Here is an 18,802-nt window from a genome sequence, read left to right on the forward strand (position 1 = left end):
GGTTCTGGATCTTGGTTTGATACACAGTAAAATTCCTCTGACAATTCCTCAAAGTCAGCCATGATCACGAGTCACGTCTAGCTAGTTAGTCACGTTTGTTTTGTTTACGGTGTTACAATATATTCGGTTCCTGAAATATTTGGTTCCAATGGGTGGAGCTAGCATGAATATTTACGATACCATAGCGTGGGCGGGGCGAAAATACAAGCGAGTGGAACGGAAATTATTAGCGTGAGCGCCTGCTCGTTTTGTTTTATGGATTATTTATATCAAACAGGTAATAAAGTTGAACTAAGTTAATCTTAAACTACTCGTATATATTTTATAAATAATTCATCGTTCTGTAGCATGTGTTTCAGTACGCCGAGTTTACCTGATCCTGTAGGAAGCGTTGCAAGACCTACAATAAAGGCATATTTCTCCAAATTTTCCCAGATTAGTTGTTGCTGACATTATAGAACTGTTCGTTTCTCATGAGTGACTGAGATTAGGATTTTTAAAGGTGTGTGATTGCTGTTTAAATAAATATTTACAAATATATTCTTGTGTCTTTATTCTGTCTCCCAAGGTTGTCTGCATATTATTAAAATAGCCTTTAAATTATAGGCTGATAGCTCAAGACGACATAAGAACTTGGAGTTGCATGTTGCATGCTTTGGATGTTGCTTTATACTGACTTAACTGAAAATCTTTTTGATACACAACTGTCAGAGGTTATCATAAATGTTAAGCTTCAGATGCATTAACAGGTGTTTTCTCTAGCAATGCTTTAGAACATTGGTCAAATTAATTGATAATAATGACCAACCATTAATCATAAAAATTAGGCCTACATCTTATCAGTTTAGTAATGTTATCATTCTTATGTAATCTTTTTGTAAACAAGTGAACACAAAAACACACTGGTGTAGAAGGCATGGGTACACCAAAATATTAAGGAAAGGTATATTTATAAATACATATTTTAATAATATAGTAAATATTTTATTAGTCCTGCTGTATTAATTTTGTCCTTGATCCCATTTTTTTCTCTTGTCTAACATTCTTGTTTTTACAGCTGAATATGAATAAAATATGTAATTTTAAGACACTGTATCTTACTATAAAAATAATTTCAAGTTAATGAATGAATGCTTTAAAAAACTCTTTTTTTTAAATTTTTACACAGAAATATGTTGAGGCAGATGTTTTTATTTATCAATTTTAAACAGTCTAGATCATATTTAGGATAGGTAGATAACTTTATGCATATAGTTTTATATTATAAAAATTATATGTATTATATTCTTTACATGAGAATACTTTTTAATTATATGTCCATATCCCACCACACCTGAGAAACTGACCTCTATTTCTGACCTCTATTTCTGTGCAATTTACTATTGTACACAGCTTTGGCAATAAATAATAATAATAAATAATTGGTTCAGTACAGTTTGTGAGGCATTCAACATCCAATTAGCTATGAATAATAACGAGTCTCAACCACAATTCATATAAATAAACCTACCCATCTTTGTTGAATGTGTCATTTTGGCTGTCAATATAGATAAGGAAATGTTTAAAACCTTAAAAAATCTGGAAAGGTTCCTCATGGTGTTTCTAAAAAAAATAAAAAATATGTCCTTCTTTGAAGGGCACAGAACTTTGAGTTAAGTAACACTTAGTTATTTCTGTCTCTTCATGATTAAAACATAGCCTACTACTTTTAGATGAGGTCTTATACTATATTATAGAGTGAGGTTTTTATTTGCCCTAGATGCAAACACCCTTAATTTTGTACTCCCATGCATGATATCAATGAAAGAAAATATGAAATTTGGCATTGCCAAATAAAAAACTAAATTAAATAAATCAATTTGTTAGAGTTTTGTCTCTGTTTTATTACAATTAAGTGCACTTACCTTTGGAATGGTACATTCAAAACTACAAATTGCACAAACTGAGTATAACATTACTTTAGTTGGACCTTGCTATGTATACATCAATACAATTGAAATAATTCACTTAATTTGACCAATGTTCTAAAGCATTGCTAGAGAAAACAACTGTTAAAGCAACTGAAGCTTAACATTTATGATAACCTCTGACAGTTGTGTATCAAAAAGATTTTCAGTTGAGTGTAGAGCAACATTCAAAGCATGCAACAACATGCAACTCCAAGTAGGCCTATGTCTTGAGCTATCATCCTATAAAAGCTATTTCAATAATAGCCTACAGACAACTTTGGGAGACAGAATCAAAACAAGAATATATTTGTAAATATTTATTTAAACATGAAATAATAGACATTTAAAAAGCTTAATCTCAGTCATTCGTGAGCAACGAACAGTTAGGAGTAGGCTAGTTTAGGACAAAACGCGATCTGAGGCGCTCACGCTAATAATTTCTGTTCCACTCGCTTGTATATTCCCCGCCCATGTACGCTATGATCTCGTGAATATTCATTGTAGCTCCACCCATTGGAACCAAATATTTCAGGAACCGAATATATTGTAACAACGGAACCATCAACAGGGCGTCTCGTGTGCTGCGCTAATCACTCCGCCCAAGTAGCCAATCCGCCCAAGTAACGTTAGCTGTGCTCCTACGCCTAGTGAGAATATAGTTCCCAGTATTTATACGATTAAAAATGGTCTCTGTCTCGTATAGCCTTGTTATTTGTACACGCTGTGACTATACAGATCACAACATGTAAATAGGAAAATGTTTGCATTATTTTGTCACTTATTGGGATTAGTATGCTACCATTATCCATTTACATCCAGTCTTTGTGCTAAGCTAGGCTAGCGGTGGGTGCGTCAAATAACACTTACAGAACGCACAGAAATGAAAAAGGTATGTATGGACTTATCTAACTCTGGGGGATACTGTGAATAAGCTAAAGTCTCAAAAAGTCGGAGTGTTCCTTTAACTGTGCAGATTATTTTGAGTAACTATGCACCTGTTTGCATATATTAATGTTGCGTTAAAACAGTGTTCAAACATAATACTTTATTATTAGTCATCCCTGGGGAGAAAACTGAGGGGGGGAAATACCATTTTATAATTGTCCTTAATGCAAGTGTCTCTACCAACATTAAACACTTTAAAACAGTGTGTGTTAAAGTAATAACTGGACTGAGTGTTTAGTAGGAGTGAGCGGGATACACACTAACGCGGGCTGTCACACACTTGTTTTAAACATTTCCACACATGCCAGCAGGACGAAACTAAGAGTATTTGCTAGTTGCCATATCAACACTATATGGAGAAAAAAATTGCACCAAAATTCTGACATTTTTGGACGAAATCACTGAACATTTAACCATTTATTACTGAAGTAAATTTTTCATCTGTTTTTTTTTGTGTGAAATAAGACAAATCTGACATTATTTTAATATTATTTATTTTATATTAATTCATTATTTTAATCTTATATCTGTTATTTGACAGTTCTAAGCAGCAGAAACACTGGCCGGGTGTAAACCCCAGTTGCTCAGGCGGGGCATGTTGTCATCGTGTGTGAACTGCGGGGGGGCTCGGCTCCCCTTAATAACACACGGGCTCCCCTGAAAACATGATATGTGAAATTTTGGGGGGTCTCAAAAAATATTGACACTGGGTTATTGTGACGTGCAGTTTCATTTTAGTGTAATGTGATCCTCCACAGTACACGGGCGTGCCTATATCGTCGTATACGAGAGATGTGATGTGCGTGGCAAAGGAGAGATAGAGAGTGTGTTTCAGACATTGCAGAGCTGACGCAGGGCACAAATGCAGAGTCCATGTACAACAGGTTAAGAGAGTGCCTTCGTACAGCGGGATTAGAGGATGAGTGTTTGGGGGAAACGCCTCATCAGCATCGCCACAGACGCGGCTTCAGTTCTCACGGGCAAATCCACTGGAGTCACTGCAAGGCTTAAGCGTGACTCTCCAAACATCCAGTCCATACATTGCCTGGCCCATCGCCTTGACTTGGCTATCCATGATTCTCTGAAAGTGTTGCTGGATGTAATCATTTCGAGTTCTTCATTGCCAAGCTGTGTTCTCTGTACACCAGTCTGCGAAGAGTGTGAGATTGCTTGAGGAAGCTGCAGATCTACATATGCAGATATGGAGAACTGGACAGATAGAGATGGACATCAGATGGGTGGCGAGTAGCTTTAATACTGTAAAGGCGGTCTGGAAACACTACCCTGCTTCAGCGCCTCTTCAAAACTGCAAGTGCGGATGCATCTCGACACAGAGAGGAAGAAACTCCTGGCGCTATACAAACACCTCAAACTCAGGGTTTGTACTGGATTCGGCTCGCATGAAAGACTCTCTCCGTGAGCTGCAGGGCCTGGCACTGAAACGTCAGCAAAGAGATATCACTCGAGCTGATGCCAGTGTCCACATTCTGCAGTCTGTTGATCTCCTGAAAGCCATGAAAGCGAGTGGAGGGAAACCCACACAGAAGGCCGAACAGCGCACGTCTCTGGGGCTGTTTAACGACGATCAACTAGTGGAGGACACAGGCAAGATTAATCAAAATCAGCTTCATCAATCTGTGATGGACAATCTCACAGGGCGAATGCCAGAATCAGACCTCCTACAAATGCTAAACCCCCTGGAAAAGCGCTTTCGGCCCCAGGATCGTAATGCGTTGATCCTGTATGGAGAAGACGAAGTACGTGCACTTGCTAAACGGCTTGGAGAAGCAGCCAGAGAGGCGGTCGAGGAGTTTCGCCACTGGAGATTACAGGCCAGAGCACAGGCAGAAAGCTGGACAAGATGTGTACAGCGAGTATCCCTTCCCTACTCCAGCTGAGTGTGAGCGGGGGTGTTCTGCAGTCACTGATGCTGGCAGCAAGACTAGGGTGCGTGAAAACAGCCTCTCAGCGCTCCTTCTTCTGGACATTAATGGACCCCCACTGGAGAGTTTCCACCCAATGCCCTTCATCACAGCATGGACTAAGGCATCGCACATCCACTTCTTGGGTTTCTGGACGAGCTGAAAGGAAGCTGAGCCCAGGCCTCTGTGGGCGACTCTGTGTTACGGCAAGGCATGTCATTTACTCCGTGTTGTGTCTCGGTGGGTTATGGGTCTGTGTGCGTGACTCTAGGCGTAAGTGAACGGAGGAACTATGCTGTTCTTCTGCAGCTCGACGAGTAATTTAACCGTTGTTCATGTGAACTCAAAGACAGCCTATGTATAGATTATGTGTGTGTGGCTGTTTGCTGTCTGACCTCTCAACTCGTGTGGATAAAGTATAATAGGGTAAACCTGTGCAGTGATGTGTCCTATATAGTGCTGACACTTGAGGCTGTTGTGTGTCAGTGTAAGTATAGTTCAACACTGGTGTCACACTGCGTTACAATGAGCCCCTATTAGAGATATCATATTATATTCTATACGTTTATGAATTCTATTGAGAAACCACGAGAAAAAGGTGAATAAAGACTAAGAGACAATGTTCAGAAATATTCATTATTATTATGTGTTGCGCTGTGCTGTATAGCTGTGTTTTGCGGTGTGTTCATTGTCAAACTCAAATTACTTTATTATTAATTATTAAAAAATGCCATTATTATATATGAAAAAGTTAATTGTATTTTATCGACACAATATTTGAGTTTGTCTTGTATATTTTTATATCATTATATCAGATCACATTTTAATCTGTCATATGGTCATGTTGCAATGTACTCCACCTATGGGGCATGTTGTAACATTTCACTTCTATTCTTTCGGGGTGAATAAATAAAGTATACACTGTATTAAAGAAACAAAACACACACAATTGTACTAGACATGAGGGAATTAACATGGTAATATATAAATACTCTGAACCCAAAGTGGATTTCCACAAACTGAGAAAGGCTAAAAGTGTCCTGCTCTCCCCTATATTCTCTTCTAAGTCTTGCTTTTCCAGTCTGTGATGGTGCATTTTAATTTCACACACCAGTGTCCGTTCTGTGTGTTTACATGTTGCTTAGTAAAGTTACATCCAGAAAACTAAAGCAACAATGTTAGTCATTAAAACATCAAACAAGCTCAAATCCTCAGGGCTGAACGAGCTGGATCTCCAGCAGGCCGGATGTTGATAGCCGGATAAACAGTGAGTTTGCAGAAGCTGATTTCAGGGAAGCTCTTCAGCGTGTTTCTTCTGATGGCTCTGGAAAACCCCTGAATAAGCGAACCTCTCTCTGCAGACGGAGCACTGGCATGGAAACAGATGATTACACCACAGCCATGATCTACTAGAACGAATAGAGAGCTGCTATCCTCCTCTAGTGTGACTGCAGGGGGCAATGGGGGAGCTCACTGGCTTAGAGGGGCAGTAGATGTCAAGTGGTGGGGCTGCACACTGAAAGACTGGTGTGCCGACTGGACATAACACCAGGCAAAGGTTGATTTGGCAGTGTATAGGCTGGAGCATGGGGTTATACGAGGCTGGTATTGAGATGTGTCAGGAGACTGTCCGCGGCCGTGTAAGAGTGGCTCGGCTTACAGGAGGAGGAGAAGGAAGAGGAGGGGGAAGAGGAGGGGGCCGATGGTCGCCTGTAGTCTGACGGACTTGTGCTGATACTCCTGGTCGACGCTCAAGGTTATCAGGGCAAGGGGATGATGAGCGAGACTGTGAGGACGGGGGTGCTACTCCTAAGCATGCACTGCTGGATTAATCTACCCTGATTTCTTCTTCTATCAGTTCCTGTAGGAGCACAGTCTGAGTGTCAGGAATGGGAGCCACTGGAGGCATGTGTGTGTTCAGCATCAGGGGTTTGCTCTCTCTCAGATGAGGCAGGCGAGTGATGTGAGGAACACCCGTCAGCCCGACTGCGGATCCAACGGTGTGGGTGAAGGGAGAATGCGTGTATGTCTTTTCAGCGCTTCAGTGAAGTTCACTTAATGTATTAGAGTTTAGTTTCAATAGTACTTTAGCTCTGCGCTTAATCTGACTCCGATTTCAAATAGTTCTAAAATTTTGATTGTGTTTCTAAATATAAACTAATAATATACACTACCAGTCAAAAGTTTTGGATAGTTAAGATTTTTAATGTTTTTAAAAGAAGTCTCTGCTCACAAAGGCTGCGTTTATTTGATTAAAAAAAACTGTAATATTGTGAAATATTATTCCAGTGTAAATCATCTGTTTTCTATGTGAATATATAGTAAAGTGTAATTTATTCCTGTGATCTAAGCTGAATGTTCAGCATCATTACTCTAGTCTTCAGTGTCACATGATCCTTCAGAAATCACTCTAATATGAGGATCTGATGATCAAGAAACATTTATGATTATTTTCATTGTTGAAAACAGTTATTTACATTTTTACTTCAGGATTCTTTGATGAATATAAAGTTCAAAAGAACAGCATGGAAACAGCAAAGACTCTCCATCTGTTGGTTTATTGCGATTCAATAGAGGACACATAAAAGACCTGCAAAAACCTGCTATAAAGTGCTAAACATTTCCTCAATAACTCTAGTTGTCTCGATGCCAAACACTCTCTCAACTACAACAGTCACAGATGTTCCTCTACTGGACACATTTCTCTAGAGTTGATGCTGAAGTTCATGACAGATCATTGTGTTCATCACAACACAGCGGTCAAATGTGTGAAATGAACAGCATCTTTTCTCCAAAGCAATAAGAGCACAAGCTTTGTTGTAGTCCAGACTTTAAAGTTAGGCATCTTTACAGATGATCATTTTAATAAATAGATAAAAACCTGCGCTGACAAACACTTGCAGTGCTGTGGATGTTGTAAGAACAATGGGTTGTACATTAATATTAATATTAATATTAATATTAGCTCAAATTATCTATTGGGAATTTTAATAATTAATCATGAATATGATTAATATTTTGTATGTTACAGTTACATTAATTTATCGCAGCTGAACTAGATTGATATATGAACGATTACCATAACGGGTTATGGTTCGTCATTAATACATCAATTGTTCTTATTTCAGCTCGAAGTTATGGGATAACTTTAATGGAATTAATTTAGTTATCAAACAATCTGTTTGTCCAGCGAACAGATTGTACGTAAGATTAAATTAACTCTCAAGGAAAATTATCCTTCTTACAAACACGAGAAAGAGTATCTTTTCCAGGCCTTGAAAAGACACTCTCGGTGTCTGTAGACTAAAATTAGGTTACTTAAATCGTAGCCTACCAAGATAAAGCATATAGCTAAGATCGAACATTTCAGGGACTAAGTAACATGGGCAATTAAATCAGAGTCAGTCAATATGGAATTTAATAATTGGACCAATACATCGAACTAAGGAATATATCAAACTACACAATACACACGGATTATATGTCTATGTACATAAAATACAGTTAAACAATACAAGATAACGAATAACGAAAATGAGAGAGAGAGAGATAGATAGATAGAGAGAGATCGGAAGATGCGAGAGATGGAGAGGATGAGCGAGCGAAAGTGAAAGCAACCTGTGCGATCAGAGAAAGCACAGTTTTAGGCAGACTCACAGACAGCAACCTTTTGACAGACAACAAGGAATCAGATCACCTTGAAAAAGGGAAGATACAACCTTAAACAGCATTTAGATTTCGAGACTTGCATGTGGTCTGTTGTGGTGCTGAGGCAGGCGCGCGCGCATGGGCCTTTGTTCTCTCATGCGTCTTCAGGTGAGCGCGGCCGCGGGATTTTCAAAAGAGTCTTTTCTTTGAGTTGAAGTTGCTTGCTGCGTTTGCTTCGCTGAGTCCGAATACGAAAGAATGCTCCCTAAAAGGGAGCCATGGGTCTTCTGAAGAAGAGGGTTCGTAAAAGCAGGAGAGAGAGAAGAGGGTTCGTAAAAGCAGGAGAGAGAGTGAGAGGATTTTCTGAGTCGGTCTTTTATGGACAATATGGGTTGACGCCTCTGTTCGCGCGAACAACCAATGAACGTCCAAAGGTCTGAAGCGGGAAAAATGTCTTTGTCTCTGGGGCCACGCCCACTCGGATGAGTCATGAGGAGATGAGCTTTGAGCTGTTCGGCTCCCGAAATATGAAAAAGTGTAAAATAATGCACATTACTTCATTCTGCTATCGAAATTCGACTCTGTTAGATTGAGAGAATTTCAACGATATCACACACGTCATATGAAGATTAAGAAAATCAAGTTACATAAGATATGCATATTTACAAGCATTTTAAAGTTCGTTACATGTCTAGAAATAAGATTTACCCAAAATGTGTTGTACCCTATAGGGTACAAATGGATATGAAGCTTGAGGAACTAAACACGGTACACACCTGATTTGTCTAACCTTATTACCAAAGTTTACCAGAATACACAAACTACACCACGTAAAAGAAAAATTATGAGATGGGAAATTACATCCATGTTTACATTTCTTCGGTGGTTATGCATATAGAAAATTTAGGATTTAAGTAGAAAATGTAGGATTTAAGTAGGAGTAAAGATTACCACGTTAATTCTGCTCCACTCCTAAAAAACCCAGTTGACATTCCATTAGGCAATAAAACACAGTTCAACACATGGGGGAAGGGATTGCCAGAGAATGTTAGTGAACCTTCTCTAACTAAAACACTATTGATTAAAGAATACATTTCAAAACCACACCTCTAGAAAATCATAATTATATGATCAAACAAATTACTAACATGCATACAGGAAGGTCAAACCCAAATCTGAGTTACATACATTAAAACTATATTTCTATAGGAGGATGTTTGTGTGTGTGTGTGTGTGTGTCTGTGTGTAGAAAGTTTCAAGTTTCGTTATCTCTCTGTGGTCCAGAGAGGGGAAAGGGGGGGTTCGGAATGTCTCTGAGGTGAAATTAGTGTCGTAAAAGTCAATTTGTTCCAGTCTTTATGGAGCCTGGCGTATGATTTGTAATTTCGAAGTCAGGAGGTTAGGAGGAAGCTCTGATAAGTTTAGCAAAGAACGTTTTGGGCAGGAATGTGCTTAGAAAACACAGAGAGTCCGAATTTGTTAATTCAGAATCAAACGAGCGAATGATTCAAATAGCCAATGTTGTTACAATGTTTTCCAGGAGCCGCTGGAGGAGAAACGTGTGCAAAAGCAGAACAAAAGCTCCTGGAGACACAAACTGTGCTGCAACTACAGACTAAACCATGACTTGATGGAGCAACATGAGAAGAAATATTCCAGCTCTACGTGACGAATCTCACATTCGGCTTCTACAGCATCAGAACGCTCAGCTGCTTTCATGGGAAGAGCATCACTGGACACTTCTGTTCTGCTCTTTGTTGAAGTGATTTAGACACTCCAGCTGAATAATGTTTAATCGGACAGATTTTGTGGAGCTTCGTTCAGGTGTCCTGACGTTGGAGGAAGGCTGAGACTGTTGTAGAGGACATGAAGCTCAGAGAACATATTCTTCACTGCCAAATATCTGTGCTTCAGCATTATTATACAACACATCATATTTCAGCTGTCTTCTATCAGGACAAATAAAGGAAAGGATCATAAGGACACAGAAATAGAGCAAGTGACACAGAAGTGGCTCAACTTACCCAACATTAGGGGTATAGTATGATGTCACTGGAGAATTTGAGTTCAAAATAAATGAAATATTAGTTTTTTTTGTGCATTATCCCATGACAGTCTTACTTTACAGCACATTATTCAGAATGTCTATTCATTAAGAATATTTCCATGCAGTGAAATATCCAAAATATCCAAATGTTAAATTATGACACAACAAAATAAACTTAGAAAAAAAGAGCTTTTATTAGATAAAGAGAATATTAAATGTTCCTCATTGCAGTTCACCAAACTTTGTGTGTTTGCAGAAGAATATAATCACATGAGAAGAAGAGCTGGATTATATTTGCCACAGCTGTGTTTTTAAGAAAATTCAACATTTCATAGTTTATGAAAAACATTTATAAAAATGTACATAAACAATTCACCAACATGTATGAAATACAGTTATACAAATATAAATCTTGCTATACATTTACTTTAACATTAAACTTGTTTTACCTTCCCTGTATTTGAGTTCAAAATAAAAAAGGGGGAAACGGTCCATTAACTCATGACAGTCTTACTCTACAGCACATTATTCAGAGTGTCTCTCATTCAGAATATTTCCACTTCTGTGACTGAAGTAACGTCGATGTCAGGGTTAGCAGTAGCATTAGCCGTCATCAAGTGTTATTTAAATAAACTCCTGATGTACTTATAAAACGAGGCATTGGAAGTTTGGTGCCATTCTGGGCATTATTAGTGGGGTAATTTACCAGATACATCATAGGATCCATTAGCATCTGCACTAAGCCATCCGGCTGATATCTCTAAATAAGCTCTAACTTTAATAATGTTCAACCAAGGGAAAAAAAACTTCTGTTTGGCTCAATGGTGCAAAGGAGCCAAGGTTGATTTTACTCCGAACCATCCCTTTAAGTTCAATACTTGCATATGATTGTGTGATAAACAGGTATTTCCAGGTCCAGACTGATCATTATTTACCCTTGATCTGTTTTGAATCAGCAAGTGGAAGAAGCCTTCATGTTGCCCTCAGTCCGAGCTGTGAGAGAAAGATGAAACATCAGATTACACAAACACATCAGCTGAGCAAAGAGAAACGTTTGAGTTTAACAATGACTTCATTTTTCACTTTGAATCCACCACAGAACTAAACAATCACTCCTTACAATGAAAGAAAACATTTAAATGTAATGTTTAAACATTACCTTCCTTGTGTTTGTTCTCCAACTCTTTAGCCAGATTATTTTGGTTCATCTTCCTCAGGATGTTCACTGTGATCTTCACAGCTTCTTCTGGTCCTAAACGTGCCACCATCGTGTCCACTGTGTCAAAGACATCTGCGTTCTGCACTTCAGAAGTTGAAATACACTCATGATTCCTCAAGTACCACTGAAACTGCTTCAGGTCATCTTTTACTAGATCCCTCAGTGAGTTCACGAGCAGCTCTTTAACAGACGCCATATTCCTTCGCTGATTCACTTCTGCAGGACAAAAAGAAAAAGGTCTTCAGTATTTGTCACTCTAAACACAGTAAAAGGTGCCATCCACGACCTAGTAAGCTCTCCATGCACTTCGGGAAAGAAGGGCACTGGGGCAGCGGGTTGAGAACCAGCACAGAGATACCAATCATCCAACCGAGACTGAGCGGGACACGGTGGAGGGTTCTACTCGAGCCCGACAGCCTTGGCCGCCCAATTCAGCGTAGCTGACAGTTCTAGATCCGGCTCGAGCAACGTCACGCTCCCAGAGGGAGATAACGCAGTCAAGTCATCATCTCCAAAACCAGCTCACTCTCCGATGCTGCAATCGGCGTCCTGTCCTCTGGGGGAGCCCCGGGTGAAAGTGAAGGTGAAGGCGATTATAAAGCATTATAAAGCTTGGAAGAGTCAGGACATTTTTTAATATAACTCTGATTGTGTTAGTCTGAAAGAAGAATGTCATACACACCTAGGATGACTCCAAGGTCATTTTCACTTTTTGTTAAACTATTCCTTTAACACGCTAATTTTGACAGCACTAATATATATATATACATAGTGGGCCATTTATATGGATACACCGTAATAACATGGGAATGGTTGGTGATATTAAAGTCCTGTTTGTGGCACATTAGTATATGTGAGGGGGCAAACTCCTCAAGATGGGTGCTGACCATGGTGGCCATTTAGAAGTCGGCCATCTTGGATACAACTTTTGTTTTTTCAATAGGAAGAGGGCCATGTGACACATTAAACTTATTGGTAATGTCACAAGAAAAACAATGGTGTGCTTGGTTTCAATGTAACTTTATTCGTTCATAAGTTATTTACAAGTTTCTGACCACTTATAAAATGTGTACAATGTGCTGCCCATTGTGTTGGATTGTCCATGCAACCCTGTTCTCCCACTCTTCACACACTGATAGCAACACCGCAGGAGAAATGCCAGCACAGGCATCCAGTATCCATAGTTTCAGGTGCTACACATCTCGTATCTTCACACCATAGACAATTGCCTTCAGATGACCCCAAAGATAAAAGTCTAAGGGGGTCAGATCGGGAGACCTTGGGGGCCATTCAACTGGCCCACGACGACCAATCCACTTTCCAGGAAACTGTTCATCTAGGAATGCTCGGACCTGGCACCCATAATGTGGTGGTGCACCATCTTGCTGGAAAAACTCAGGGAAAAACTCCTAGATGAACAGTAACTCATGAACGAATAAAGTTACGTTGAAACCAAGCACACCATTGTTTTTCTTGTGACATTACCAATAAGTTTGATGTGTCACATGGCCCTCTTCCTATTGAAAAAACAAAAGTTGTATCCAAGATGGCCGACTTCTAAATGGCCACCATGGTCACCACCCATCTTGAGGAGTTTGCCCCCTCACATATACTAATGTGCCACAAACAGGACTTTAATATCACCAACCATTCCCATGTTATTACGGTGTATCCATATAAATGGCCCACCCTGTATACAGTTGTGTTGTGCTGATTTCATTGTGTTGGGGCTCATTTCGGGTGTGTTGTTCAAATTTCATTGTGATGTGGACTACTGGGCCACCACAAGAAACCCTTACAAGGAGAGATAAAGTTAAGTAAGCGATTCTGATCCACTTCGCGTCGGGGTCCTCATCACCCTGTCGGGGTTTATTCTGAGATAACAACCGGCTGGATGTACATTATCACGCTTATTACACGGCTACTTGCCACATAAGTAAATAATTAGACATGAAATATTGATCTGAGTTGAAATATTTTATTAGTTCTTTGAACGCAAAGCTTCCGCGGAGAGAGTTTCTAGCGCGGCAAGTTCACACTAGACCAACATTTAAGAGACATTAAGTAAAGTTAACTAAAAAGTGTTACTTAGAACAACTGTTGGATTTTTACAATGGTAATTCACCAATAAGTAAGACAAATCTAATTAGACCTGGATACAAAAATACCTTTACCTGCAGAAAGCTTACTTAACTCTATATAAAATATTTATGAGATTTTTTTGCAATGTTATTAGAAATTAATATCTTGAAAGACGTAATTTCTGTTTTAGAGCAGCTTTACATATATATTCACCTTGAGCTCATAGTTTATAAATCGTAAAGATGTTCTACAATGTAAAGCTCCTCTTTCTGAAGAATTGAGATTTATTTAGGTTTCACAGTGTCACTATACATACGTATGATATCACAGATCTTTCTCACGCTCTCCTGACTGGTTAAACTGTCATGTGTGATTTCTGAATATTGTTCCTCATGTATTAGTTTCTGCTGACACAGTTTATCTGCAATGATCCCAACAATTTTAACCCCCTGAATGAGATCTGGCCAATGGACATAAAAAAACTGTGATTTACCTTCCTCACTATTCAGACGCGGCTCGTCTCTCTTAGGATGAATCAGATCAAATACATTTTTCTTAATTTTTGCAGTCCAGACAGTCTTCTGATCCTCTTCTCTGATAAGAGCCATTTGAAGATCATTCTCCAGACTTGTGTTGACACTGAAGAAGTTTGGGGGAGTTTCTCTTCTGAGTGTGATCCCTTCTTCAGGATTGATAGTGGAGGCACCAGGAACATCAAGATTGTGTGGCGTCTTCATCCGAAATGGCCTGTCAGGTCTGGGATATGGTATTGGGTAACTTGACTTTTCTTTCTTCTCAACTTTTTCTTCTGCACGTTCATCAAATGGAAAAAGGTAGAGATGTAGAATGAGAGGATCTTTAGAACGCATGTAGAGAAGAAGATCACAGTGTTCTTCCACTCGCATTATCCAACTTATAATTAATGTTTTCAGAGAGAAGGATGGTTGGACAATCTTAGCATGGAATCGGGTCAACTGCACAGGTTCTGTGGTTATTCCCTCGTCTTTTACAGTGAAGACTTTCACAGCATCTTTGAGAGAGGGGTCAGACTCTCCTAAACAGGCGTAATGGGGTAGATGAACTTCCTCCAGTTTCCCTGAGATCACCGTCACGTCAATCACTGGACCGATCCGGTTGCACTGCAGCCTCTCCAGCTCTGCGTTGAGGAAGAGTCCGTCTACGGTACGGTACTGAAGGGTGACGACACAGTCACAGACCCATCGCATTCTGGTCCTGACACACTCGTAACGGCCTGGGTCAGTGCTGACCCTGAACTTTGACCCTCCTTCATCTGTACAGGCCGACGGCTCAATCTGAAGCCACTGATCAGAATCAGCTATATGGACACAAGACTGACAGTTCAGCAGCGGGTGAATATCGAGCCCAGAAGGTTTGGGCTGAGAGAACCTGTGAAGAACCAGAAGAAGGCAGAAGCAAAGAGTCAGCTGCTTTTATTAATCTCAGTTAATGTTATTTTCAATGATTATTAATACATTATTAAAATCAAAAGTTGTATCTGTCAGTATTATTTAATGGACCTGAACTAACATGAACTAACAATGAACAGTTGACTAACTAACGTTAACATATACAGTTAATGCATTACCGAATGTTATACCATGGTCTGGGTGAATACTCGATTCTGATTGGCTGCAGGGTGTCCATTAAAAAAAGTGATAGAGGACACCTAGTAAATAAACCGTCAGGCGTAACCAGGGAGACCAAGTAAAAACTTTAGATTTCGATTGTAAAACTAATTAAAATATAAACTAATGTTTTAAAAATGTGTTATTTGGCAAGTGACCATGGTATAAGCGGGTTAATGCCTGACAATGGACACCTCGTCGGGCATTAACCCTTACTTAACTAATGGGACCTTATTGTAAAGTATTACCAACAATTCAAAACCAGCAACATACAAACAGTTTACTATAGTATAACTATATAGTATAAGTATAACTATTTGACAGGCAGTTTGACAGAGAGAAAATATAAAGCTAGTATATAATGCTGCGACTGACACCTGTGATGTCACTCACTAATAACAAACAATCTAATATAACACACACATATATACTTTAATGATGTTATGATGCAGGAATGAAGCGGAGAGAGAATCCATACGCAAGCACTAAATTTAATAAAACAACAAGGAAAACCAGGGCAAACAATGGAACACAAAACTCAGGACAGAAACATGACAACAGCTACAGCAAACAACGACCGACACCCAACAACTGAAGCACAGAGGTTTAAATACACAGGCAAACAAGCTAAACAAGATAACAAGGGGGTGTGGTTAATCATAAACACCTGGGAGACTAATAAACAAGAAAAACTACAAAGGACTACAAAACATGGCACAGGACAGGAAATAACAAAAGTCCACACAAGACAAGGGGAACACAAGACAGGAATCATGACATAGCCCCCCACTTAATGAGCGGATTCCAGACGCTCCTCAGCAAAAGTCCAGGAGGGTGCTGAAGCGGAGGCGGACCCGGGGGCGGGATGGAGGGCCAGGCCCGTGGAGCAGAAGAGGGCCTGGATACTGCAGCAGGACAGGAGGCCAGGGCGGAGCAGGCAGTGCAGGCGGCCAGGGCGGAGCAGGCAGTGCAGGCGACCAGGGCGGAGCAGGCAGTGCAGGCGTCCAAGGCGGAGACGGCCCTTCATGTGGACAGGGCGCGGAAGACCCTTCGGGCGGCCACGGCGGAGACGACCCTCGGGCAGCCACGGCTCAGGAACAGACACCACCGGCTCAGGAACTGGGACAGACACCACCGGCTCAGGAACTGGGACAGACACCACCGGCTCAGGAACTGGGACAGGCTCAGGAACTGGGACAGGCTCAGGAACTGGGACAGGCTCAGGAACAGACACCGGCTCAGGAACAGACACCACCGGCTCAGGAACAGACACCACCGGCAGACGTGACCTGAACAGTCTCTGGATCGACAGGCGTGACATGCACAGTCTCTGGATCAGCAGAAGCGACGTGAACAGTCTCTGGATCACTAGAAGTGACGTGAGCAGGCTCTGGCTCTGGATCGGCAGACTTGACGTGCACAGGCTCTGGATCGGCAGACGTGACGTACACAGGCTCTGAATCGGCAGACGTGACGTGCACAGGCTCTGGATCGGCAGGCGTGACGTGAAGCTCAGGCTCGGCAGACGTGACGTGAAGCTCAGGCTCAGCAGGCGTGACGTGAAGCTCAGGCTCGGCAGGCGTGACGTGAAGCTCAGGCTCGGCAGGCGTGACATGAAGCTCAGGCTCGGCAGGACTGACGTGAAGCTCTGGCTTGGCAGGACTGACGTGAAGCTCTGGCTCAGCAGGCCCAATAAGAGGAGGAAGATCGCTGAAGTCATCAACCTTGAACATAGGCTTGGCGGGCACGACGCTGTAAGTCACAGGCGCGGCGGGCATGGCACTCACAGTCTCAGGGGCAGCGGGCACGACGCATACTGCCTTGGCCTCGGCAGCTCTGGCGTGAAGTGCGGGCTCGGCTGGACTGGCGTGAAGTGCAGGCTCGGCTGGACTGGCGATGGGGAGTTCTGGGACCACCGGACTCGGGACCACCGGACTCGGAACCACCGGAAACCAGCATGGCTCTGTGCTGGACGGAACCAGTGGCGAATAGGGCCCTGGGCTGGACATCCCCAACCCAGTGTCGAAGAGGGGCCAGAGTGGAGAGTGCTGTCGGGACTCCTCTCGACCACCTCCTCTACTGCGGCCTCCACGGGTCCCATGAAATATGACCAACCAGGTCCCCTCATAAGATTGTCCTCTCTCTGGTGGCTGGGGAAGAGACACTGGCAAAAATGTTGCTGGATTCATCGTTTGGTCGGTCGTTCTGTTATGATGCAGGAATGAAGCGGAGAGAGAATCCATACGCAAGCACTACATTTAATAAAACAACAAGGAAAACCAGGGCAAACAATGGAAAACAAAACTCAGGACAGAAACATGACAACAGCTACAGCAAACAATGACCGACACCCAACAACTGAAGCACAGAGGTTTAAATACACAAACAAGCTAAACAAGATAACAAGGGGGTGTGGTTAATCATAAACACCTGGGAGACTAATAAACAAGAAAAACTACAAAGGACTACAAAACATGGCACAGGACAGGAAATTACAAAAGTCCACACAAGACAAGGGGAACACAAGACAGGAATCATGACAAATGAGAGTTTAATTCACACATAATTGTCCAGTTATGTTTATGTTTAACTAGCCAACATGAACTCTATATTCTCCATCTATAAGCTCAAGCTGAATAATATGTCAATTCTTCTATAAATCAGTGTTTTTAACTGTGGATATTTTCACAGAGGTGGACAGATAAAGACCATCAGCAGTCTGGGGTGGACAGAAATGTTCATTATCAAACATAATAAATGAGTTTGACTATAAAGAACTGGACTGTTTTACTGCTTACAACACAACTGTCTACAGTTAATTGTGCTTGATTGTAATTGAGGGAGTGCTGGAATAGATCCAGTAATACTGAGTGAATTTGACTATTTCTGTCTTATTCCTCGTCTGCAGGAATATTAATAGAAAAGAAGATCACACTACAGCTAGAAAATTACAGACAATTGATAGCAAATTACAGTTTAGAGATCGTGTGATAAGGAGCTTTAGAGAAATACCAGTAAATCAGTCTTAAGCCCTATTCACAGAGACCTCACAACTCTGAAACTGAAGGAGAAATAGATTTAGCTCTAAACTAACTAAAATGAAGAATAATGTGTTTATAGTCTCTGCACAGGAGAGACTCTGTGTTGTTTCAAAACAAAGGAAAATATGTATTTATTGGTACTGGCCAAAACATGTTGTGAAATATCGGCATATGGAGTATCAGCACAAACCCAATATGGTGCATCTCTAGTGTTTAGTGATGTATGAAGAACAGAGGATTGAACTATTATTCAGTCTGGAGAAATCCTTCACTAAGACACAGTATATTTCACTCACCCGGTTG

At 41.0% G+C, this 18,802-nt stretch overlaps 2 protein-coding genes across 2 annotated transcripts in view; both read right to left on the reverse strand.

Moving 5' to 3' along the window:
• LOC307154377 (protein NLRC3-like) overlaps window positions 1-8,605 on the reverse strand; it is a 46,726-nt gene extending 38,121 nt beyond the window's left edge. The window contains exon 1 of the mRNA XM_079864270.1: window positions 8,514-8,605. The gene's annotated coding sequence lies outside the window, so the exon portion shown is untranslated. The remainder of the gene's footprint in view (window positions 1-8,513) is intronic.
• Window positions 8,606-10,682: 2,077 nt separating this feature from the next.
• The window catches only part of LOC307154383 (NACHT, LRR and PYD domains-containing protein 1-like), a 33,963-nt gene continuing 25,843 nt past the window's right edge, over window positions 10,683-18,802 (reverse strand). Inside the window, exons 6-9 of the mRNA XM_079864292.1 lie at window positions 18,796-18,802; window positions 14,306-15,219; window positions 11,671-11,946; window positions 10,683-11,504 (exon numbers count right to left, since the gene is read on the reverse strand). The exon at window positions 18,796-18,802 is cut by the window's right edge and continues 567 nt beyond it. Coding sequence (XP_079720418.1) covers window positions 11,464-11,504; window positions 11,671-11,946; window positions 14,306-15,219; window positions 18,796-18,802 — 1,238 coding nt within the window. The 3' untranslated portion in view covers window positions 10,683-11,463. The remainder of the gene's footprint in view (window positions 11,505-11,670; window positions 11,947-14,305; window positions 15,220-18,795) is intronic.

This window comes from Squalius cephalus (genome assembly GCF_949319135.1).
Source record: "Squalius cephalus genome assembly, chromosome: 2".
Classification (NCBI taxonomy): Eukaryota; Metazoa; Chordata; class Actinopteri; order Cypriniformes; family Leuciscidae; genus Squalius; species Squalius cephalus.